The 25,672-nt window shown below is 38.4% G+C and overlaps 1 protein-coding gene across 1 annotated transcript; it reads left to right on the top strand.

The window, feature by feature from the left end:
* Window positions 1–6,253: 6,253 nt before the first annotated feature.
* LOC118800908 lies at window positions 6,254–24,715 on the top strand. The gene is made up of 10 exons (XM_036561072.1): window positions 6,254–6,414; window positions 6,683–6,856; window positions 6,963–7,127; window positions 8,826–10,415; window positions 14,500–14,625; window positions 17,473–17,595; window positions 20,357–20,485; window positions 20,660–20,863; window positions 24,131–24,274; window positions 24,457–24,715. Exons 1-10 carry the CDS (start codon window positions 6,345–6,347, stop codon window positions 24,612–24,614), a joined length of 2,883 nt encoding a protein of 960 aa, XP_036416965.1. The 5' UTR covers window positions 6,254–6,344; the 3' UTR covers window positions 24,615–24,715.
* The last annotated feature ends 957 nt before the right edge of the window (window positions 24,716–25,672 follow it).

Genomic DNA, 25,672 nt, shown 5'->3' with positions numbered 1-25,672 from the left:
AGTGATTGTTTAGTGCATTTTGTATCAGTCGCAAACTGTCTACCCAGGGTGCTGAGCTGCTTTACAGTGTTTTTCTTTTTGCTTGTGTGTTTTTTAGAATTGAATGTAGCAGCTATGGACACGAGGATTAAAAAAAAAACTGGAAAATGTTTCATTGACAAACAGCTGGATCAGAGATAGAAGCACAACAGACTTATCTTTGACTTTGCCTTAATACAGAGCAGGACTGACTTTTGAAACTACCACTTCTGAGATGATGTTTCATAACTGCACTTCTCTTAAGCTTCCAAACATGGAGTGGACTTTTTGGAGCAGAAAGAAAGGAAACTATGTAGCCAGCAGTGTTTTTTTTTATCAGTGAGATGTAAGTATGAAATCTATACTGCTATTTGCTCACAAATATTAAGTGAGTATTATTAATTGCGTTGACTGAAAAGTGTTCTTGGCACTGCTCTAATACATCTAATTGAACTGATGAAATGCTTGATTTAATTGACTTAATTAGCTGATCAGATGAATTTGGTGAATATGGGAAACATTAAATTTTGGAGTTGGACTCCAAGTCTTTGTTTCTTATAACCTGGTCTGTTATTCAGTTTCTGCTGCATCAAACTTATATTTGACTTTGAATTTGACTTATATTAAACATTGAATACATGTAGGCTACAAATAACTTGGAATGTTTTGAGGTATGTGGCAGATGAAAAAGGAATATAATGGAATTATATTTTTAAAGATATAAAACACATTTTCTTCACTGAACACTTGCGCATTCTACATAAACTAGCTGGAGGGTTATTATTAAGTGCTGTCAAGTTGTTTCCAACTCCTGGCAACCATATGGATAGCATTTCTCCAGAATATCCTGTGTTCTGTTTGAGTCTTTAGCCTTCTGAATGGCTGGTTCATGATTTTTCTGATTGTATCCATCAATCTTATAGCTTGTCATCCTCTTTTTCTTTTACCTTCAACTGTTCCAAGCATAATGGTCTTTTGCAGTAAATTGGTTCTTCTGAGAATATGTCCAAAATAATCAGTTCAAAGGCATCAGTATATTTCTTGTCTCACTTGTTTATTATCCAGCTTTCACATCCATAAAGAACTACAGAGAAGACCATAACCTGGACAATCTCTGATCTTTGTAGAGATAAATCATTACATTTGAAGATCTTTTCAAGCTCCTTCATCCTTGTTCTGCCGAATTCCAATTATAATATTCTAGGATATGTTTATCTGCTGTAAATCAAATGTGCCTTTTCTACGCTACTGTGCTGTAAACATTACACAGACATTTAAAGTGACCAGTAAACTGGATGCTCAGTCAACCCAGAAGAGGCCAAATCCGCGTTGGGGTGCTGGAGCCTATCCCAGCTATCACTGGGCGGCAGAGGTGGGTAGTAACGCGCTACCTTTACTCCGTTACAATGACTTAAGTAACTTTTTAAACAAATTGTACTTTTAAGAGTTGTTTTAAAAGAGATTACTTTATACTTTTACTTGAGTACATTTGCGAGGTCAAAAATGTACTTTTACTCTTTTATATTCATCTACGTTCCTTCCGTTACATTTGTAAATACATTTTAATTCAGTGCACATTTTGATTGTTTTGTTCATAAGCATCTTAAATCGCTCCCTTCACCAATCAAAATCATCTTACACAAGTCTGTTCACCAATCAAAATCATCTTACACAAGTCTGTTCACCAATCAAAAGCATCTTACGTCACTTCATTTGACCAATCAAACTCATATGTATAGCGCTCAGATGTATACTGAAAACTACAGGTACGTAGTCGCTAACAGCCGTGGGCTCTGTGGAACCGCTGATTTCAGCCCGTTGCTGGACTGCGGTGGCTCAAACAGACGACACTGTGGGAGGAGAGCATCCTTGGCCTCATATCGAGACCATGTTTTCTCTACAGGCTACAAAAACCAGTAGTTACGTCATGCGCTGCTTTCTCTGCCAGTCTAAAAACGTGGACCTTTCAGCTTTCAACAACTCAACATCCAACTTGAGAAAACATGTTGCGGTAAATGATGGTGATGATGTTAAAAGTTGTTTTATTTTAGCAGTGATTGTATTAGTAATGTTAATAGTGACCACTGCATACAAAATAATCTTTATTTTAGTTCACTTCTCGAGTGAGCTAAGTTTGCCAATGCTTTCTCTAGCTGGCATTTTTTTTAAACGGGCCTTTGTAATGAGACTGTTTTCTACGGAGCCCCGTAGGGGTCACTAACGAGAAAAAAATTGCGAGGAGGAAACTCTGTCCCCGCAGTTTAGTAATCAGTATTCTCAGTTTACAAACCGTGCCATGAAAACTGTACTCTCGGTTAGCCAAACTGTACTGACGGTTCTGTAAACTGTACTCTCGGTTAGCCAAACTGTACTGACGGTTCTGTAAACTGTACTCTCGGTTAGCCAAACTGTACTGACGGATCTGTAAACTGTACTCTCGGTTAGCCAAACTGTACTGACGGATTTGTAAACTGTACTCTCGGTTAGCCAAACTGTACTGACGGATCTGTAAACTGTACTCTCGGTTAGCCAAACTGTACCGACGGATTTGTAAACTGTGTAAGGCACACGCTGCCTCCCCCAGCTACGGTACAGGCGACACTTATGATGCATTTCTGAAACAGGTCAGGCAACTGGACAACACAACTGTGTCGACCTTTCATGACGAAAAGATAAATATAAGCAAGTAACGTTAACGTGACAAGGTGTTTTATGACATTATACGCAAGAATTCAATTTTACCAGCACTGATGCATTTCAGTCAACATGAATTTCAAGTTATGACTGCAAGAAACGTCGAGTTCATATATTATATTGCATTTTGCATTTGTTTCAGGAACTGTTTGCAAAATGGGAGTAAAATGATTGAAGATAACATTTTTTGTTCACCTGGCATATAAAAGCCAGAGCATAAGATCCAAGAGTTTGAACTTCCTGTAGGTTTTGTGGATCTGTAATTACTTTATTCATGTTATGTTCTTAAATATTTAATTTTTTTATTATCTGTTGTTTTAAAAGGGTATAGGAATTGGTCCTTATTTGAGTTTGCACATGGCTAATTTACATTTTGTTTATTTTATTACAATAGTTTGAAAGGAAAATATGTTTTGGACATTCTTGATTTGGTGTTTGTATGTGATAAGTAAGGCTATGATTTTGCAGTTTTATTATGATTATTAAATGAAACTGGCGAACTAACTCTGTACTTGTAGTCTTTTTGCTAAATACTTTCTTACTTTTACTTAAGTAACAATTTTAATGACTACTTTTACTTGTACTTGAGTAATTATAATTTTAAAGTAACGATACTTTTACTTGAGTTCAGTTTTTGGCTACTCTACCCAGCTCTGTTGGGCGGAAGGCAGGATACACCCTGGACAGGTCACCAGTCCATCGCAGGGCAGACAGACAGACAAACACACACAATCACACACACATTCACACCTAGGGGCAATTTAGCATGTCCAGTTGGCCTGACTGCATGTCTTTGGACTGTGGGAGGAAACCGGAGTACCTGGAGGAAACCCACGCAGACACGGCCGTGCTGCCCGAAGCCAAATACAGTCACATGCAAAAGTTTGGGCACCCCTAGTCAAATTATGTTTTGTTGATTTGCTAAGTAAAAAGTGCAGCTCCTTTGGATTTTAATGGACAGTTACTGTTTTTTACTGAATTTAACATACTGGGGAAAAATAAAACACAAATGTGGCCTGTGCAAAATTTATGGCACATTTTATATTTTATGTTTCATTTTTTCCAATATGTTAAATTTAGCAAATAAATAGATATTGTGAACTCAAAATTGTGAATTAAAATTGCCTTATTTAAGTGTGTTTCCTGTAGAGGATGTGTGTCCACTTAGAAAATCGAAAACATGTGACTTGACTAGGCATTCAGTATATTCCAGCTTTTGCATACAACTGTATATGGCTGTGGTGCCCAACCCAAAAACATCTGAACTTTTTAAAAAACACCACAGTAGGTGAAGAGGAGCACTTATATCAGTAATAAGGTTAAGCATGGACCATATCTCTAGTGCCTTGAATTTATTCTCTACTGACCAAATCAGTAAAAAGACATCTAAGACAGTAACTGAAAAGAATTACATTTTTGTAATGAGTAAAAATGAATTCTGTGGAAAACAAACTGAATAAGGTAATCATACAGTCTAAAGACACATGCAAGACAAGCAAGACATGTAACACATTGGAAAAAAATGAAACATAAAATATTTATTGTGCAAAGGTTATAGCACATTTTATATTTCATGTCCAATATGATAAACATATTGATGATTGATAAGTGTGACAAATAGAAATTGTGCACTAAAATTTGCAGGAAAATGCAACATTTAAGTTTTAAGTAGAGGATGTGTTACTTATTTACACTTTGAAAATCAAGAAAACACATAATTTAAGTGGGCGGTGTTCAAACTTTTGCATACAACTGCATATGTGAGTGCTTGACCAGGAGATGAGGCAGCTCCCAAGCGAAAAGCATTCCACATTCCATGAGGGAGAAAATAGTGAGAAAAGAAACAGACATTTAAAACAGTCACAAAGGGGCACAAGGTCGATCATGAAGCATCACTCATTTTCATCCCTTTGTAATACAGTCCTAATGACTCTCCTCTAAACCCTCACCCCTTTCTAAACTCTGCAGTGTCTAGACTACTACATAGCCATGTTTCCTGATAGTAGTAGTAGTATTGGGATTTAACATATTTTTTCTGCGGTATGTTCTGTTTTAACCATCAGGAAAATCATGGGCTGCAGATCCTGTTTTTCAGAGAGTCGCTCCAACATGTTTCCTTCCAGAACCTCCACTCTCTCTGTCATGATTGGTCAAAGCATTTATCAGCACATCCAAAACAGACATTTAGCGGAGGGCTGGATTACTTGCAAGAACAAGTGCTTTACTTTTAGCCTCCTGCATCAAGAGTTCAGTCACAACAGTTGCTAATAGCTGTTTTCACATTTATGCGCTGCATTAGTCATTGTAGTGCAATTTCTGAGTGAAAACAACACCATATTAAGTGCATTATGAGCTACATTGCGTAGAAGCAGTAGTGAGTAATAGAATTTAGCCAACTAGGTCAGTACTATAGTGTGATGCCGTAAAGAAATGAATATATTTGAATGATTTTGACTATGAGGTTTAATTTGCGCTTGTTTGGTGTTTTTCCTTTTTTTTAGAATGGTATGTAGCAGTGATGGACACTGATTTAAAAGAGAAAAACAAATATTGGCATATATTAGTTTTGCTTGACACACAGCTACATATAGTATATTATGTACCATCAATGTAAAAATCAGAGATCACCTTTCATTTATTTAATTTACACTCAAAACTATCATTCAGTACAAGTTATTCATTTTTCGAGAGATATTTCTGAGAAGGTTAGATATAAGATAATCCACTTGCATAAGGAAGGAGAAAGACGAATGAAAAAAAAAAACAGGAATTTCTAGACAAGAAACGAGTTAAAAAAAAAGATATACAGCTGTTTTTGACCTGATAGTCCACCAAACCTGTCACCATCAGATAAACAAAATCCACAAGTGTTTCTGCCTATTCTTCCACTGTGAAAACGCTATGAGTCTAAGAGAATGTGTAGCTCTCAAGAAGCTGTTAATGTTGTTACTGAGAAAAGGAAAGAAGAATATTTGCAAACCAAATGCAGAAGCTTCTGGTGTTCTCAGAGCAATGGACTAGCCATCACAAAGCCTAGAACTCAACATCATTAAATATTTTGTGACTACTGAGAAGCAGAAAATGCAACCAACTTCTAAGACTGAATTTTGGAGGTGTGGATCTCTGCATAATTATTTGGCCAACAGAAATCATCAAAATCTTTTTATATGACGTTTACTTTTAGTCCTCTATGCAATTTTCTGTTAAATGTATATTTTCTGTTTTTTCCTGATGCTAAAAAATGAATATTTGATGACTGATTTGACTGGAAATCAAATAAATGCAGGTTTGTATCAGACTTTAGTGCAGTACTGTATAACTAAAACACTTAGAAATTTTAAACATGGTAAGTCATAGCTGTTAACCAACTTGATTTTCCAGTCATCGTATGACATTATATTATATAATTACCAATATTTGAAAGACTGTAACTTTTTGAAGTTATACCCAGCACTCCACTGCTTTTTTTTCTTTGACAAGAGGTGTATTAAAGAGATTTGAAGATGTAGGGTGTTTTCTGGTCTACCCCCCTCCCCTCTTTTCTCCTCCCCTCTCTACTATCTCTTCAGCATTCCTCCTACTCTGCTGTCTGTCTGAAAAGTGTTCAATCACAGCACAAGGGGCCACTCCAGATGTCTATGGGGTCTGTTGGAGCTACGCTGCTGCTGGCACTGCTGACCTTGCACTGGGCACTGGCTCCAGGTAGGGTGGCTAAGAGGGAAACTCACTAATTGAGCTCTCTGTATTGGTCATCAGACTACAATCTACTAATATCTGCCTAGGTAGTTGTATTAGGTTTTGCTCTTTTATTTCTTTAGATTGAACATTATATTATGAATGAAAGAAGCAGCTCTGTTTGTTTATGGTTTAGGGGGTGGGGTAAAAATGCTTTGGAAATGTTCAGTATGACTGATTTCATTTTTTCTGTTTTGTGAATATGTGTGTGTTTAACCTCGCTGTGTTTATGAAGGCTTTGCAGATGATGGCTGCAGTGGCTTCAGGCATCTTGAAAACGGTCGCACGTTTTTTCGTTACGGGGGGCTGTACGTTACATTCAGTTGTAACCCAGGCTTCAGGATCCACGGCTACCGCACTAGCAGCTGTGTGTCTGGGCAATGGGCCAGAGAGCCACCCCTGTGTGTCGGTCAGTCATTATACTGCATATATTACATTCTTTATGCAGGTTGTTGAATTATGTTCATTTTACTGTCCGCAGGCAGTGACTTCACTTCTCTGATCTCCCACCCTAGCTCCAGGATGCCCCAGCCCTGGTGAGATCCTACATGGCAGCAAGGTGGTTTCCCCCGATGTCGCGGTGGTCCACTTCACCTGTGACAGTGGCTTCAGGCTCTTCGGCTCCCCTCTGCTCTACTGCAAAGGGAAGAGGTGGAACGGCACCATGCCTGTGTGTAAAGGTATGTGATCTCAACCAGAGTAAACAGAGTACACTACTGTTCAAAACTATCACCATTCAGAAGTTCTACTGAAACACTGTTTTCACCATGCTAGAAAATACAGCATATGTAGTGTTTTGAATGTATATTGGTCAACCAGCATGAACATGACCAGTATAAACAAGCATAAACCAGCTAAGATGAGCAAGGGATCTGCTGTTTTTTTCAGCAGGGCAATAATATAAAACCAGTTTTGTGGGCGGTGCATATATAAAGTGACTCTGTTATGATGCCACAACTATACAAATTAATAGATTTATGTAACAGATTAATAGAGTACTACAGTAATAGAATAATGTACATTAAACATTTTCAGATATGTCCAGAATGATGAGCACAGCTGTGCATGATTATGTAATGACTGAAAAATCTGTATAAACTGAGAAAGAAATTTTAATAAAGTTAATTTCTAGAATGCCTTGTATTTGAAAAGTGGTGATCATATGTCAGGCAGATAACCAAGGAATTACTGTAAATAGGTAAATACAGTATATTATTTATCATTTAATAACTTCCTGATGACAAAATGGTATAGAAATAAAGGAGGTATGAAGCCTTCAAATCAAGTTTTGAAAGTTTTGAAAGTTAAGTTAAACCTTACTTTAGTTGAAGTTTACTATATATCTGGGATATTTTTTGTTAAGTAACAAAGTTTTTGAATTTTTGTTTTTTAACCTAAACCAAAAATTATGACTATGATTATGAAATAAGATTCTGCTCTATTTCTTGGTTAGCTTTTAAAGTGAAATTAAACAAATATGGGCAATGACTTTGTTAAGGTCAGTGAATAAAAAGGTCAGACTTCCATTGACGCACATGTTGAGACGACTCAGATGGACTCATCTGGAACTTTTGCACAGGCTTGTGGAATCCATAAACGCTGTCATTAAAGCAAAATGGGGATGTACCAAATACTAACCAATTCAAAAAGTCATGTTCAGATTTTGCTTTTCACTCAAATGTAATACTGATAATATAATTTGTAATTAAAAATGCTGTATTCAATAAAGGAATGCAAAATAAAAGCACTTTGATTAGTGGTCTCAGACCTTTGGTTCCCAGTGTGTTTAATATAAAAATTTAATTGTTATGTCATTTGGAAATGGCGTGGGATCAGGGTAACTGTGTGGCTGGCCAAATTAAATATCCTCATGGGCCATCTTTAGCCTACCAGCCCCACTTTGGGCAGTGCTGGCTTACAGTAGTTTAGTCAGCTCTGTGTAAGTTATTATTGAATAAAGTGATTCCTTTGAATGGTAGTGTATAATTAGGACAATGCAGTCAATTAACCAGACATATTATACACTAATTAACCAAGAACTGCTGTAGACATACTTCTAGTACATTTTGTCCAAGTTTTATAGATTGAAACCTATCTCGGCAAGTAAGTGAGACAGTACTATTTGCATATAGTTTTATATAGTACTCCATGCAAAAAAAATCAAATGTACTGGAAACACTTTGGAAAGTTAGTCACTTTGTCAGTTGTTCTGGGCAATAAAACTGCAGTTTTGTGCATGCTTTTGGTGAAAGTGCTCCTTGGAATATTTTGAGGAAGTCTGCAGTGTTTTTCCTGTAACCCTAATCAGCAGCCACCGCACTTGTCTTGTCAGTTTGTGATTTTGCCACTACAGAGGCACCAGTTTTTTCTGTTTTCAGAGTCAGACATTATGAGCTCGTTCCAGCTGAAGCAGACATCCTTGAACCCGAACAGTCTGCCCAGTCTGAAGAGCCATTTCGACACTATTGCTAACACAGCCGCCAAAGAGACATTTCTGAAACCCTCCCTTCTTGGGGTCCCTCAGTCCAACCCCTTCCTAACTGGAGATGTGCCGAAGGTTCTCCGGAAACCTCCAGAAGAAAAAGCTGCTAAGAAACACTGGTCTGATAAAGCCACTACACAAAGTAAGAGAGGGACTGTGGGACTTAAAGACACCAGACTGCACATTGTGAGAAATCCAGTCCAAATGGTAGATCCTCTTGTCCAACCACTACCTGCTGCTACACCGGTGGATACCACAACAGTCTCAACAAACAGTCTAACACCTGCTCCCTTGTTATCAGGGCCTACATCTTCTATGGTCGCTCTAACCATATATGATCATGAAACACAAATGTCATTTAAACGGCTTGATCAAATGCTTTCTCCATCACCCAATGGAAAAGAAGAGAGAGAAAACCATTTCACTTTAGCAACAGCCAGGGATCACAGATATTTGCTTACAACTTTGCCAGTTCTGAGTGTATCAGGGAAAAAAGATCTCGACATGGTTGCAGCAAAATCTAATTCACAAGTCAACACAAGCAGTCCTGCCATAGGCTTCATTGGGCATACATCTACAAGGTCTCCAGAAATTAAGGAGAGTGGATTATCTTATAATATCAAGAAACCAATACAGCCTTCTCCCAGTGAAGGAGATGACATCTCTATTGCTACAGTTACAGTGAAACGAAATAGTGTTTTTTCTCCAACCAGCTCTCCTGACATAGCAGTACCTAAAAATGGAACCCTTCCCTCAGTAACCTCTCCAAAACCCTTTATGGTCAGTACTCTTCCATTCATCCCTGCTGTGATCCATGATGAAGAGCCTGCTTTTCAGGGAAGTTCAGCAACAGAGGCTGATGAAGATTTACTCCTTAGGACCGAAGTGCTGACAGCAGCCACCCAGCTGGCCCCTGCCCTGCGCCTGACAGGGTCTCCAGATGTTATTACAACTAAAGATCCTTATTTGCAGCATCCACCAAACATCAACAGAGAAAGAGAGCAGACAAATGTGGATAAGGTTTTTGCAGAGCCTATTGATGCTCATAAACTGTCGGTTGGTCACATCGATGGAGAATTAAATGAAGTATCAAGATTGGGCAGAATCAGAACTGCAAGCTCTAGTCCATCAGGTCTTATTCTAAAAAACAGAACATCAATGATCAGCAGTCACACCCAGGAAAATGCAACAAACAACCAAACTGTAATTAAACAAACACTGGACTTCACCACTAGGCACGATCTGACTCTCACCACTTCAGAGATCCTAGGATTCTTAGCCAGAAAACGCAGGCCCATGTGCCCTTACCCTCCCCTGCCTGCTCACGGAACGTTCTATTTCCGAACAATAGTCAACCCTGCCCCGTTTCAGTATAAGCATTATGTCCAGTATGCCTGTTACCCTGGTTACACACTGGCCAATGGGGACGTGTACAGCTACTGTCTGCAGGATGGGCAGTGGAGTGGAGTCACACCCATGTGCATTGGTAAGTCACTGATTTGAATAAGAACTCAATAAGATATTTTTTGCTTAAAGCAACGGTGCAACAAAAAAATATGAATAGTTTTGCAAAATTACAGTTTTGCACCGAGTTATAAGACTAATATAATAATACACGTACTGGAAGCCAAGACCTCACCAATCTGTACTGTGCAAACTGCATGGCTTAATCATTACACACTTAGGTCAAACTGAGTTAAGTAATCTCAAATAGACTTACTTGAGTGGTTTTCTACACTGTATGACATACTATTGTATATCGTTTAAAATTAGTCGTAACAGCCATATTGAAACCTGAATTTTGTCAGTACTTTTGTCCATTGTTATAAATAACAGTGTGTGATACACTCTCTAATACTTAATAAGGACAAATCAGCCAACATGAAAAAATTAACAATCACAATATCAGTCTCTAGAATGAAATTTTCCAAGACTAGGAAAATTCACTTCTGATGATGTGTGTTAAAGAAAAAACTACAACTGCTTTGGAGTGGATTTTTAGGTGGAGGTTGTTTTGAAATGTTGAAATGTTTGTTTTAAAATCTTTTCATTCGTTTATGAAAGCAGAAGGAAGACAGAAAGCTGATATTATAACCAGGAAGTCGAGTAACTTATTGTAGCCATATGACTTTAGTAATGATCTTCATCATCATTTCAAAGGTGAGAATTAATTACTCAAATGACAAGTGTAAGATGAGGATACAACAAGCTAAAAACTAATGTTAGCTAGGTAGCTACTTGGCTGGAGGACAAGCGAAAAACTAATAACTAGGTATCTACTTGGCTATCTAGATACACTGCCAGAAAAAGAGTATAATGTAAATCTACCCTGAAAGGTACAACATGGTTCTTAAATGGTCCAAATATGTTACCCTGACACAGTTGATAGTTTGATACTAATATTACACAAGAGTTCCCAATAAAAGGCTATTGTAAATTAGTGTTATGCAAGCAGTATTTAGGGTGAGCTTGGACGACTTGGATGACTTTATGATTTTATGACTATATTATACTATAATACAGACATTAAGTGCTAGGCGTTAGCATGTTAATTGTCCCTAAAGCGTCCCAAAATGGTTTATCATTACATGCATTATTTTTACTATTTCCAGGATGATGGGACAGGATTAGTCTGAAGCCTCTCTTTTTGTCGTGAGTTATACAGTCAGTTAGAATGAGGGATGTGCCGTTTTGTATTCATCACTGCATCATTATTAATGAGACTTTGTAGAATTTTGGCTCTATTGTGGTGTATTTATGCTATGGTATAAAACTCAGTGGCAGGAGAGGCATTTACACTCTTATGCATACTCTCCTCTGCCTCTCTCTCTCTCTGCCTCCCTCACATGGGAATGCAACCTTGATTACTTTCGCTCACATTTAATCGTCCTCTCTCTTTTGGTTTCACTCCATTACATTTCTATGCACAACGATAGTGCGAATATGTGAGGAAGCCTTTTAGAATCTCTAACTCAACAGGCTGATCTGGAAACAGGCCATGTTTACTGTTGGCAATTGACCCCAGTTTCTCTGTTTAACTCATTATGCTCCTCATAATGGCAGGGATTTGCACATCTGCTTATCACTTTGAGCACTTTAAAGGGACAGGATAATATCTAACAGGTGCTGTCTGAGTTTCAGTATATACCCCATAGCTCAGGCAATCTCACTCATCACTCATCTGTTTTTAGACAATTTGTCGTAAAGGAGAACTCAACCAGTTCTTTTTTGGAGTGCCCACGGCTCATAAGGTAAATACATTAGGCCAGGCTGAGAGGGATTTCCGGATTCGCCTTTCTGGCAGATATAAATCGTTTTTGACTTGTTGTATGGAACACATCTCTGTCTTTCTTGAGTCTTAAAACTCATGCACAGAACCCTCACTATTATAATTTCAATAGTAATATCAAAGTACTATAGAAGAAAGAAAATTGAAAACTGCTTCTAATTGCATTCTTCAAAAATATTCACTCGCTGCAGCTTTAAACACAAGATATTTTGCAAAATGTTCCATAAGGACACCTAACTTAGGGCATCATCTACCCAGCTTCAGGAAAGTGGGTGACTATTTCATTAAAATTTACTAGATTTCCATTTGTGTATAATAATCAAAATTGTAAGTGCAATTAACATAGGATTGTCTGATTATGAAAACACACATTATGTAAATGAAAAGTAATTACAGACAAATTTATGTAGTTTAAAGCATGTGCCTCAAACCCAAATGAAGTCAGGGCCACTTGCCAGGTGGGATTGAAGTCAAGCTGAATTATTTTTTTTTTATTTATTTTAGGCTTTATTTTACCTTGTTAGTTCATATCCCTGGTCATATGAAGCACAATTTAAAATTTCTTGTTACCCATATTCTTCTAACAAACATTGTCTGAGTTTTGATTACATCATCATGCACTTGCTGGTGGGGGAAAAATAATATTAAATTATATTACATATTATTAAATAAATAATATTCCCCCTTTCTTCCCACAACCCCACTTGTTGTTTTTAAAACTCTCCCTGACGCTGTGTTTCATTTTAAAACACATCATGGTACGGAACATAAATGTGTCATGATCTCTGATGCAGGTCGACCTTAACTATTCTTCAGTCACCTCTAACCGGTCAGTCATACCCCTGATGATTATAGAAAGTCATTATAAGGCATCAGGTAATGAATGATTTCCCTTTGATGCAAAACTGATCATAAACAATGTTGTTACTGGCATAGCAGTGTTCCCGTCTTGGGAGAAATTGAACACCAGTCTTCAGTGGGTGGGGTGATAGTGTTATCCCTTAGGCCATCCAACGATTACATAATCATGTGGAAGCCCATTAAGAATATGTTTACATATAAAGCAAGGATAAGGATATAATGAAAGGATAAATGGTAAATGTGTGATGGGCAGTATGAAGTTGACTTATTTGATATTTGAAACCCCATTTTAAAGCACAGATAGTCATAAAAAGGTTTTAAATATGCATTTTCATTCTGGCTGATAGTGTCAGTTTTTGAATTAACATCTCGGTCCTTCAAAAACTATATAAATTTTAGTAACAGTAAAATGCATAAACTACTCAACCCATAAGCTCGTGCACTTTTTATTGCTGCATTCTGCCAGGCTGAATCCCTCTGCTCACTGCTGGTGGGTATTTCTTTGTTGTTTGTTATGGAAATGAAGGAACCAAGTCAGACATATCTGGGACAGTTTCTTATTTGTTTCAATGTAACACAGAAGCTTGCAATGAGAATAAATTATGCTTACATAAACGAAGGCATCAGTTGTCCACACAAGTTAAACGGTTAGCTCTCTCAATTTCACAAGCCTTAGAGCTTATGGTTCAGATTTTGCCTTCCTGCTCGAACATTGTAAATTTTATCCAGTTGAACATCCTCTGTTCAGATCTTCACTTTCACTAGATATCTATACAACTACATATTTTCATTATTATGTTAAACTGCCAGGGGTCCACTGATGTTAAATTGAGCCATGTTTCTCTTCTCTACCCTCAGAGAAAGTTAAATGTATGCTCTTTGTGACAAAGACTGGTCTAGGGAGCTACAGCAGGGCTCTTCATTGGTATGAATAGGATAGGGTGAGGTGAAATTGCAAGTAGATGTGTACCATTAGACCCCTCAACCTGAATACCAGATAATAACACACTGTAAGCAGTCTTCATGACCACTAAGTAATGCAGTAATAACAGTTGTCCTGGAACATGATTTGCACGCTAAGTAGACAGTTTATTAGACCCACACTGACCAGATATTATTTGGGTGGTGGACCATTCACAGCCTGTGGTGGTATCTTTACATTGATGCATTGGGTAGAAGGCGGGGTTGAAAAATTGTGCAGCGACAAATGGAGAAGCATTATCCATATGGTTGCCAGGAGTTGTAATCAAATTGGTGGCACTTAATAATAATAATAATAATACCTGATAAAATGAGTGCGAGTAGCCAGCAATTCAGAGTATGTCTTAATTGCCATTCTCAACCCCATATATTCTGAATCCATTTGGAGCTTGTAAGTTATAGACGTTTCTGATTTAACCCAGTCTTTGCTTGCATGCAGAGGAAACTCCATGCTCCTTGAACAATGGTGGGTGCTCTCAGGTGTGCCATGTGAACGAGCAGAATCGAGCTGAGTGCCACTGCAAGGCTGGATTTCTTTTACTGGAGGACCAGCGCACCTGTCGAGGTGAGAGATACAGCATGCAAATGCTTGCGCGCCCTGGTAAAATTACGTGTTTATTTGATTGTCTAGGTGAAAATAAGTTAACACATCTTTGACAGAGAGCACAATTTTGCACATTTTAATTTTAAAAGAAACATGGAAATTGTGCACTAAAATGCATGGACAAATGCCATTTCTTTTGGCATCATAATGGCTAATATCACTATAGAAAGAGTAGTAATGGCTAGCATTACTATGGACAGAATACACCCTAATCCTAGGTCAGCACTCTATCCTACGGATGCTTGGCTAATGGATGTTCCATATGATTTTACTGCATTTCACTCATCCCATTAGTTTCTAAGGTGTCAGGGTCATTGCGGCCTTTTAACATCTGTTTGTAGCATATTTTTACATACATGTATCTGTTAACGAAGCAGCTGTAACTTCTTGTTTCAGTGCTAAATGCCTCTTAAATTCAGTCATGTCCTGTCTCTTCTGAGAGTTGCCCTGAGGCTCTGAATTCTTGACCCACAGCATAGTGTTATTGTAACTTCGAGTGGCGGCACATAGGCAAGACACAGCAGGTATGGGACATATTTTGCAGCGGCAATTCTTGGGTGTTCCCCAATACATTTAAAGCAACAATCACTGATTTTACAACAACAAGCAGCCCTAGCACCAAAGGAGTTTTGGGCATGTTACTCAAAATAATTTTAATTTTGTAAAATTAAATATAGCTGACTACATAAAACCATTTTCGAAAACAAAGCAGCTGCTAACAACTTAACAACTTGGTTTCTCCCGCTATGAGTTTTAATTCACATTATTTTTAGCTTTGAAAATGACTAATTGAGCTTGGAGGAAAGGGAATACCTCTGAAAGCCCATAAGTGCATAAACAGACTGCTCATGTTCAAACAAATCAAATCAGGGCCTTCTGTTGCTGTTCTTTTAAAACATCTGCCGAAAACAGCTCATGCAGAGCTTCAGTACATCTGCAGTAGAACCTGTGGAATCCATAGGTACCTGTTGTGGCTCTAAGTGTAGTTAATTGAAGCGATAACTGAAGTGTGGGCGTAGGATTATGCCCAACAGCTAATCTTCGCTAATATTTAGATAATATTCAAAATCATGTCATGTATTCACAGTGCTGGTATAAGCCAGGCAGATCAGTTAGTATTCAGTTGAGTGCTGGAACAGAGGAAAAAGAGTGACCTTAGTAACATTAAACATAGTGTTAACAGTGCCAGTTCTAGCATCTCCCAAATGGCTGTCTGTGTGGGCTTTTCACACACAGCTGCTTCAAGGGTTTACTGAGAATTGTGCAAAGAGTAAGAAACTGATTGGTGGTCCTGCGGAGAAAAATAGCTTTTGGATCAGACCGGGTCAAAAAAGAATGATGAGAATCAAGCAAACAATCAGGCAAACTGTATTTGAATTCAACATTGGTGCGTGCAGTGTCATCTCAGAATGCACCACTTCTCTCAAATAGGCTATAAGAGCCAAAGACCATGTCAGGTGCTGATGTCAGTGAAGAACAAGAAAGCACATCTCCACAAGGCACAGGAGCATTAGAACTGGCTTTTTTGCATCATGCTGTTGGAGGAATCAGACTGCGCAGCAGCAAGTTCTTGGAGCCATCCTGGAAGGTGTGAACAGTGCAGCCTTGTGGTGGCAGGGTGGTGGTGTGGCAAATGTTTTCTGGTACACATTCGGGCCCCTGATATCCAGTGAGGAACATTTAGACAGCACAGTGAATCTGAACATTGTTGCTTGCCAAATTCCTCCCTTCATGGCTACAGTTTATGGTACTAGGTTGGTGATAAACTAAATAAATATGTTCTTCATATTTCATCCACTCTACCTTTGGTTCTTCAGCAACTCAAAAGTCACATAAGACGTTTGGAGCTGATTCAACTGATTCAATGACGTTAAACAGTATCTCTTTTGTACTGGACTTTAGCAACAGGGCTCTAAAATAGCTAATGAGAATGTTTTCAGCTCTGCTACATTCTGCTATTCTCCCCCCCCATACAAATATACTATTCATTCATAGAAGTATCTCCCTGGCAGCCCTTTTATTAGGAAATATAGAATATGACTCGCTGTGTTTGATTCAAAAACAGTCTCTCTTGCTCATGTGGTTTGCAGTATGTAATAGGGCCACAGGAGAGCACACTGGAGCAGGGCTTTGTGCAGTAGCTGTCTCTGATCTCTCTCACTAACAGAAATGATGGGTTCGGGTTGATGTGTGCTTTCCGAATGAGGACTAGCACTCATTGAAAAGTGAGACTGCTGTTTGGAACAGCATGAAACAGAATGTGTGTATGTGTGAAAGGAAAGGGAATGTGTGTGATATGCAGGTTAATTTAAGCTCCAGGATTGAGAATTCTTTCATGGAGGGGATGACTTTAAATCAGACTGGATGTGTCTAATGTAGTATATGTCTGTTCATAAAACTGTTTTTCCTTATATTGGATATGTTACATTTTTATTTTTTTATGAGCTTGTGGAGCTCAGCGCCAAATTCTGTCAACATCTGGAGTGGGTGACTCCAGAGAGGCAGGATAAAGATAGGATTAAAACTAAAGCAGGGGGAAATGCAGAAGTTAGAGGCAGGCTGTGGGAACCCAAACGTGAAATTCAAACCCGTGCTGGGTTGGGATAAATATTTCAGCCTGTAATTTAAATTGAAGTGATAAGGAGTGTTGATACTGCAGACAGTTTGTAGCAGAGGTAATGGGAAGATTACATTTTTACAAGAATCATCCTTCTTCTGATATTGTTTTCTTGTGTGTGGCTGTGTCAGCATGTTCTCTTTAATCTGCTCCTGACATGGTGCTTGTATATGTATGCGTGTGGTTCTTAGATCTGGATGAGTGTGTGGAAGGCTTGCACCAGTGCCAGCAGGCCTGCGAAAACACCTTTGGCTCGTACAGGTGCAGCTGTAGCTCCGGATTCCAGCTCTCTGCAGACAGGATGTCCTGTGTCGGTGAGCTTTAAACCCATCATCCTGTCTGCCCTCTTCTGTCTTAAAGCATATATTTTTAAATGAAATATGTGAGAAGGTGAAAACAGGGATTATTCATGTTTTTATGCGCAGATGTAATTAGAAGCGAAAGATTTAGAGAGGTGTAAACTTGTCTGAGCCAACAGCAGGATCACTTGTTCTGTCTTAAGTTTAATAAAATAGATTTGCATTTCCAGAAGGAAATGTAGTGCTTGCAAGGAAAAACTGATATAAGACCAAAGAGAAAGAAAGAAAGAAAAAGAAAGAAAGATGGAAGAAAAAGAAAGGAAAGAACAAAAAGAAGAAGGTGTATAAAAGAAAGGAAGGAAGGAAAGAAAAAGAAAGTTAGCGAAAATGGAAGAAAAAGAAAAAGAAATGAAGGAAAGAAGAGAAAGAAAGGAAGAAAAGGATAGGAAGGAAGGAAACATGGAAGAACAAGTCAGAAAAGAAAAAAGAAAGACAGAAAGGAAGTAAAAAAGAAGAAAAAGAAAAAGGATGGAAGAAAAAGAAAATGAAGAAGGAAGAAAAAGGAAGGAAGCAAGGAAGAAAAAAAAATAAAGGAAGGTACAAATAGAAGAAAAGAAAGAAAGGAATTATTACAGGATGGAAGAAAAAGCAAGAAAATAAAGAAGGAAGAAAAAGAAATGAAGGAAGAGAAGGAAGGAAGAACAAGAGAAAGAAATGAAGGAAAGAAGAGAGAAAAGAGAAAGAAAAAGGAATAAAGGATGAAACCATTGCTAAAATGATCTATGTTAAGAGTTCAGTCCTTAAACTGTACGTCTGTTATTCAGTCTGTCATCCTTAGAAGTTATTTTCAGAAACTATTATGAATTATTCAGTAACTACTATGAAGCTGATATTTAATTTATCTGAGAGTGAGAAATTTATGTGAGTGAGGAATTAAAGTGGGTCCCTGAGAATTTAAGTGGTTAAAATGAAGTATAAATGAATGATTTTGAGACAAATTGCTCACTTGTTAGATTTCTTAAAGTGAAGCTTCAGAGAAAAATTTCTATATACACCTACCAGCCACTTCTTTAAGTACACCTCCTTGTATCTACACTCATTGTCCATTTTATCAGCTCCATTTACCATACAGTTGCTCTTTGTTGTTCTACAATTACAGACTGTAGTCCATCTGTTTCTCTGCATACTTTGTTAACCCCCTTTCACACTGCTGTGTCTGGTCCACTCGTACCAGTGGAACACACACTAACACGCCACCACCATGTCAGTGTCACTGCAGTGCTGAGACTGATCCACCACCCAAATAGTACCTGCAGTGGGTTAACAAAGTATGCAGAGAAACAGATGGACTACAGTCTGTAATTGTAGAACTAAAAAGTGCACCTATATGGTCAGTGGAGCTGATAAAATGCACAATAGGTAGATAAGATAAGATAAGAAAACATAAGATAAGATAAGATAATTCTTTATTAGTCCCACAATGGGGAAATTCTCAGTGTTACAGCAGCAAAGGGTGAGCAAGGCACTCAAGAAAAAGAAAAGAAGTAACGAGAAGAGAATTAACAAGCAGTTAAGTAAACAGTACGCAACATGTTTTTTTTACAGTTTGTAACTTGTTACTATATAGACAATATATATAATACTAAAATTAAAAAACAAGATAAAAAATACAAACTCTATTCTTCACAAAAAAATAACAATATAAAGAATTATAAATAAATAAAAAGCTTAGATATTTACACTGTAAGGATATTTTTGCCTGAAATTCACATGGAGTATTGCGCATGAGGTACTGGTTTATATTACACATGGGATGGTGAGGAGTTAACAATATAAACATTATAAATAGAAAGCTAAAGAATATTTATACTATGGAGATATCTAAAAAAAAGTATTACACATGGAGTGTTGATCATATTGCACACAGGAAAAGGTGATAAATTCACAGTATGTTCTGTAGGTGTGTGAGGTCTAATGGGGGGGTGGAGGGGGTTCTACTGGCGGCAGTGCTGGTTGTACAGTCTAACAGCAGCAGGAAGGTAGGTCCTGCGATAGCGGTCCTTCAACACACTTGGGGTGAAGCAGCTTGTCACTGAAGGAGCTGGCCAGTGCTGCCAGAGTCTCATGCATGGGGTGAAGATACAAGGAGGTGTGCTTAATGATGTAGCTGCTGGTTGGTGTGTATATATATATATATGTATATATATATAAACCCAGACTAGTCCATCAGACTGCCAAATAGAGAAGTGTGATTCCTCACTGCACAGAATACGTTTCCACTACTGCATAGTCCAGTGGCGGCGTGCTTTATACCACTCCATCTGACGGTTGGCATTGTGCTTGGTGATGTAAGACTTGCATGCAGCTGCTCGGCCATGGAAACCCATGCCATGAAGCTCCTGACGCACAGTTTTTGTGCGAATGTTAATGCTAGAGTGGCAACGGTGGCGTCCTATTACAGTACCATGCTCGAAATGAGCTCTTTAGAATGACCCATTCTTTTACAAACGTTTTTAAAGACGGACTGCATGGCAAGGTGATTTTATACACCCCTAGCAATGGGACTGAAACTGAATTCAGTGATTAAGAGGTGTGTCCCAATTTCATTCTCCCTGGTTCTCATAAATGTACATATGTCATATTTATGATCCAAAAAATGTGTTATGCTGTATGACATTTTCACAATGGAGCCTAAAAACAAAACCTTACCAGCCGCACTTTTGGCAGCCCTGTTGTGGAGTCTTGTTTCTGATTTTTGTGACGCATCTCATTGCAGACGTGAATGAGTGTGCACTGCCTGCTGGTAGATCGCGTTGTATGTTTGGCTGCATTAACACGCCAGGCAGCTTTCACTGTCAATGTCCTGCAGGGTACAGTGTGAACATCACAGACGGACAGTGTACAGGTCAGTTGCAGTTCATTTCTAATCTCCCTGCTGTGCTGGGCTTTTGTGAGACATGTTTTTCTATGACCTCTCTATACTTTGTTTGAGAGTGTTGAGACAGATGGACAGATGCATGTGCACCTATGTGTTTTTTTGTTGATATTCAGCACGTCTATACTGTGGCATTCTCTACAGATATAGATGAATGTATGGAAAATGGGGGTCGCGGACTGTGCGCAAGCGCGTGTGTGAATACTCCAGGCTCTTTCCACTGCACCTGTCCATATGGGAACCAGCTAGCTGGGGATGGCAAGGCTTGTGTCTCAGCGTGTCCACCAGGATACAGGAAACCACTTTCTGATTCAGCAGTGGAAAATTCAACCACAGAGCACTGCATTGGTATGTACTGCAAGTGTGTAGAGCTCTTTGTTGATGTAGTCCAACTGTAACAAGAGAGAACTGGGTCAGAATGGGCTGCCACCAAAGCTGTATTAACTGGTAGACCATGGATACTTAGAACATTTTTCCAAGTTTTTTTACCAACCACTGGTGGACCATGAAAACTTTGAAAATTTTCCCAGTTTTTACCAACCACTGGTAGACCATAGAAAACTTTGAACATTTTTCCAAGTTTTTACCAACCACTGGTAGACCATAGAAACTTTGAACATTTTTCCAAGTTTTTACCAACCACTGGTAGACCATAGAAACTTTGAACATTTTTCCCAAGTTTTTGTACCGGCCACTGGTAGACCATAGAAACTTTGAACATTTTTCCAAGTTTTTGTACCAACCACTGGTAGACCATAGAAACTTTGAACATTTTTCCAAGTTTTTACCAACCACTGGTGGACCATGAAAACTTTGAACATTTTTCCAAGTTTTTGTACCAGCCACTGGTGGACCATGAAAACTTTGAACATTTTTCCAAGTTTTTACCAACCACTGGTAGACCATGGAAACTTTGAACATTTTTCCAAGTTTTCCAAGCTGTAGGGGCTGCAGCCCAAGGCCCCAGCCACTAAGGGGCCCTGCGAGCATAAATAAGTAAACCTAAATTACTTTTAGGCCAGAATGTCTCTTTAAGATAGAGACGGCAGGAACCCAGAATACTTTAACTACTGCACAATAAAATTGTTAAGATGTAAATAAATTAATTCAGAGTGGTTTTATGATTGTTTTGAAATGTCATTTTAAGCTGTTCAGTGTTAGTTTAGTGTTATGCTGTGCAAAATACCATCCAAAGAAAACATATTTTTTGGATTTGCCCTATTTCACCATTACCAATATTGCATTTAAAAGTCAATGTGTAGCTTTACTGGTCATTTTGGAAAATACATAAAATAACTATATTTGCATTATAGACATCGCAATCCCTGGTTCTTATGCTTGCTTACATTTCAGTGACTGAATTGTTGGGTTTCACTGGGAAATCATTTGTCAAAAAATGTTAACATTTCTCTTGGAGTCCCATAAAGTTCAATCTTAGGGCCTTTTTTCTACGTTACCTCTATGTAATGTCATATCAAGAAAATGTAATATTTTTCATAGCTATACTGTAGAAACACAATAATAAATTTCTTCTGAAAATCATGACTGTGTTGACAGACTTACCAGTCAAATCAGCTGATGTCACAACATATTCTACAGCTAGAAAAGGCTCTTTCTGTTATGTTTTAAACTGTGGAACTTCACCTTTTATTAGGCAGTCAAGCTCAAAGTAAACACTTTTAAGAAACATTTGAAAACAGATCTCGTTAAATTAGCTTCAAATTAAAATTATACCTCTTTTTATGTTATTTCTTCATACGTTACATTAATTTACATTAATATTCTTTTATTTGTCATTTTCCCCTTATATTGCTGTTACCAAACTATGTACTGTAACTATGAATGGAAGAAAATGAACTGTTAAACTTTGAGCTGACACAGGTATGAAAAATGCTGTATGAATGCGTTATTATTATTATTGCTACTGTTACTTTAAAAGAAAGAGGCGTCTGGATATTTAGCACAATGAGTCATGCTACAACATTTTGGTACAGGTGTAGCATCAGCATTCACATACATTGTGAATGCAATCACTTTACAAACACGAGGCAGGTGCTGACTGCATGTGCGCAATTTTCCTTTTATTCAAGAGCCGGTTCCTAGAAACACTACTGTTTAGAGAGGCAGGGGTTAGAACACAGGTAGGCAGGCAGCAAAGACATAATACATAAAAACAGAAACACACAAGAAAGCAAAACAGGGAAAATTAACAGGAAATAAACAGAGAAAACACAGCTAGCATTGCCCACTAGGCTACGGCGATGATACTGTTTTGTTTCTTTTCTAAGTGAAAATAACATCCTCTACGGGGAACAAACAAATATGGCATTTCTTGGCATTTCTATGTATTAACTGAGTTTTTAAAACAAAAATAAAACAAATATGCACAGATGAGCCAAAACATTATGACCACCTGCCTACTATGCTGTTTGTTCTCCACATGCTGCGAAAACAGCTCAGACCCACTGAGGCATGGACTCTAGAAGACCTCTGAAGGTGCCCTGTGGTATCTGGCACCAAGACATTAGGAGCAGATTCTTTAAGTCCTGTAAGTTGTGAGGTGGAGCTGTTGCAGATAGGGCTTGTTGTTCCAGCACATCCCACAGATGCTTGATCAGAGATCTGGGGAATTTGGCAGCCAGGGCAACACCTTGAACACTTCATCATGTTCCTCAAACCATGTTTGGTAGGTGGCATGCATCCACATGAATGCCTGGATCCAGGGTTTCCCAGCAGAACATTGCCCAGAGCCTCACACTTACTCCACCGGCTTGCCTACTTCCCACAGTGCATCTTGATGCCATCATTTATCCAGGTAAACAAAAATGGGACTCAGCAACCAGGCGATCGTCTTTCATTGCTCCAAGGTCCAGTGCCCACGATTGTGTGCCTGCTGCAGGCACTCTTGAAGAAGGACAGGGGTTAGCATTGACTGCAGCAGGGCAGCACTGTAGCCCTTCTGTCAGTTTGGACCAGAAGGGATAGCCTTAGTTGCATATCGATGAGCCTTAAGTGTTCAAGACCCTGTCGCCAGATTGTGGTTTGTCTTTCTTCAGAAGACTGCTGATTGAAAGCATCCTGCTCTGGCAATAACAATTTGGCCCTTGTCAGAGTCACTCAGGTCTTCACACCTGCCCATCCAACATGTCAACTGCGAGATTTGACATCCCACACCTTGACCTGTGCCATTGTTACGAGATAATCAGCGGTATTTGCTTCATCTGTGAGTGGTCATAATGGTTTAGTTCATCAGTTTATAGAGTTAGTCCTGTAAAATCACAAACAAGTGTTCACAATTAGCAGGAAGAGTGAGAGGACCAATTCAAAGGGGACTGGAAATACCATGACAACTTACCTGACTCACATTATTTAGGTCAGAAAATTGCAACACAGATCAGCCAAAATAAATTTCCATGTAGGCTGATTCTGTGTGTTGTCAGAATTTAATAGACAGTAACGAAGGCCATTGCGTTCTTGGTATACTAATTTTGCAATAGAAATAGTAGTAGAAAAATAGTAGAAAGCAATTTGAATGACTGAAACCTCAGTAAGATGTAAGACGTGCTAGGCTTGAACCTGTCATAGTGTCTTTGTGAGTGTGTGAATCCATTTCAGATATTGATGAGTGTGAGGAGATGGAGCAGAAGCAACAGGACCAGCAGGACAGGTGTGAATGGAAGTGTGTCAACCTGCCAGGTACACACCACTGCGTTTGCCCACGGGGATTCACACAGCATCCAGACGGATTTCACTGCAAGGGTCAGTTCACATACAGCTCAACTGAGCTGAAGGCACCAACAAATGGCAGAATATCTGACAAATGACGCCAAGAGCTGCCAGTTTACGCAAAAATCAGAAACGCTTTTAGATGAATGACCAGAAATGCTGAATGATTCCACTGATTTTTGAAGAACACTGCCTTTTCTCTTCCTCTTCCTCAGATATAAATGAATGCACACTGAAGAATGGGGGCTGTTCCCACTTCTGCATAAACCAGAGAGGAAGCTACAAATGTGGCTGTCCAGAAAATTACCGTATTTCACCTTATAACAGAAGAAAGTGCCAGCCAGTTCACACTTCACTAAGGACTGTATCTTAATGTAGTAGGTATTATCCTGCTCTTCACCTAATTTATTTACTCATCTTTTCCTAATTTATTTACTCATCAACCTTGTAATAAAAGCGGAAATACTGCATACAGTTGCTAATATTTTTTTGTAAAATCTTGTTTATTCCATTGTGTCCCATACTTATAGATACAACGCACACAGAGTGGATCAAAATGCCATAATGCACCTTGCAACTGGAGAAACTTCAGTACTATTTTCTGCAACTGAATAAACTGGTGTACTTACAGAAATTAGTACCAAAGTTTCTCCAGTTACAAGGTGCATTATAGCATTTTTGTAAAGCTGTGAGACTGTAGGATATGCCTTCTCCAAGCATCAATAAAGTATTCTACATAGCTGTGATGGAGGCTTTTCCTTGAGTTCAAGGAACTTTTGGAAAACTAATTGAAATTAAAAAGCATTTATCTGAATTGCACATCTAATCAATACAATTACAACTTCATATTTGTGTTGCTTCATTGGGATGTGCTTTATAAAATGATTGAGATGATTTTTGACACAAAGAGAAGGCATTGTTGTCCTACAACATCTATGCCCTTTCCACCTAATTTCAGTCCGATGGCTAGATTATTAGACTTTATTAGATACACCTACTTTGTACTTTCACTCAGTTTGCCTTATGAGTTCCATCTACACTATGTTGCCAAAAGTATGTGGACATCCGACAGTCACATTTGTATGAGCTTGTTGAGCATCCCATTCCGAAACCATAGGTATTAATATGGAATTGAACCCCCCCAGTTATTTGTACTGGCAGTTATTATATGCTCAGTGATTCTATTACATTTTTCATTTTTTATTCAATATGGCAAAATACACATAAATACACTATGGAGACCAAGCTACTGTAGAGTCACAGAGTAAAGGTAAATATGAGTCTCTTTTAGATGAATCAAACATTATTTTATATCTGTTTCATAAATCAAGGCACAGGATTCATAAATATGGATTTTCTGCTTTAACAGCAAATATAACATCCCTGTTTGGTGGCTGTTTTAAATAAAGTGTCTGGGAATTGTGTGTTTGA

The sequence above is a fragment of the Colossoma macropomum genome, unplaced genomic scaffold (genome assembly GCF_904425465.1).
Source record: "Colossoma macropomum unplaced genomic scaffold, Colossoma_macropomum, whole genome shotgun sequence".
In the NCBI taxonomy this organism is placed as follows: domain Eukaryota; kingdom Metazoa; phylum Chordata; class Actinopteri; order Characiformes; family Serrasalmidae; genus Colossoma; species Colossoma macropomum.
The sequence above is the reverse complement of the archived record's forward strand: the minus strand, read 5'-3'. Positions and strand labels throughout refer to the sequence as shown.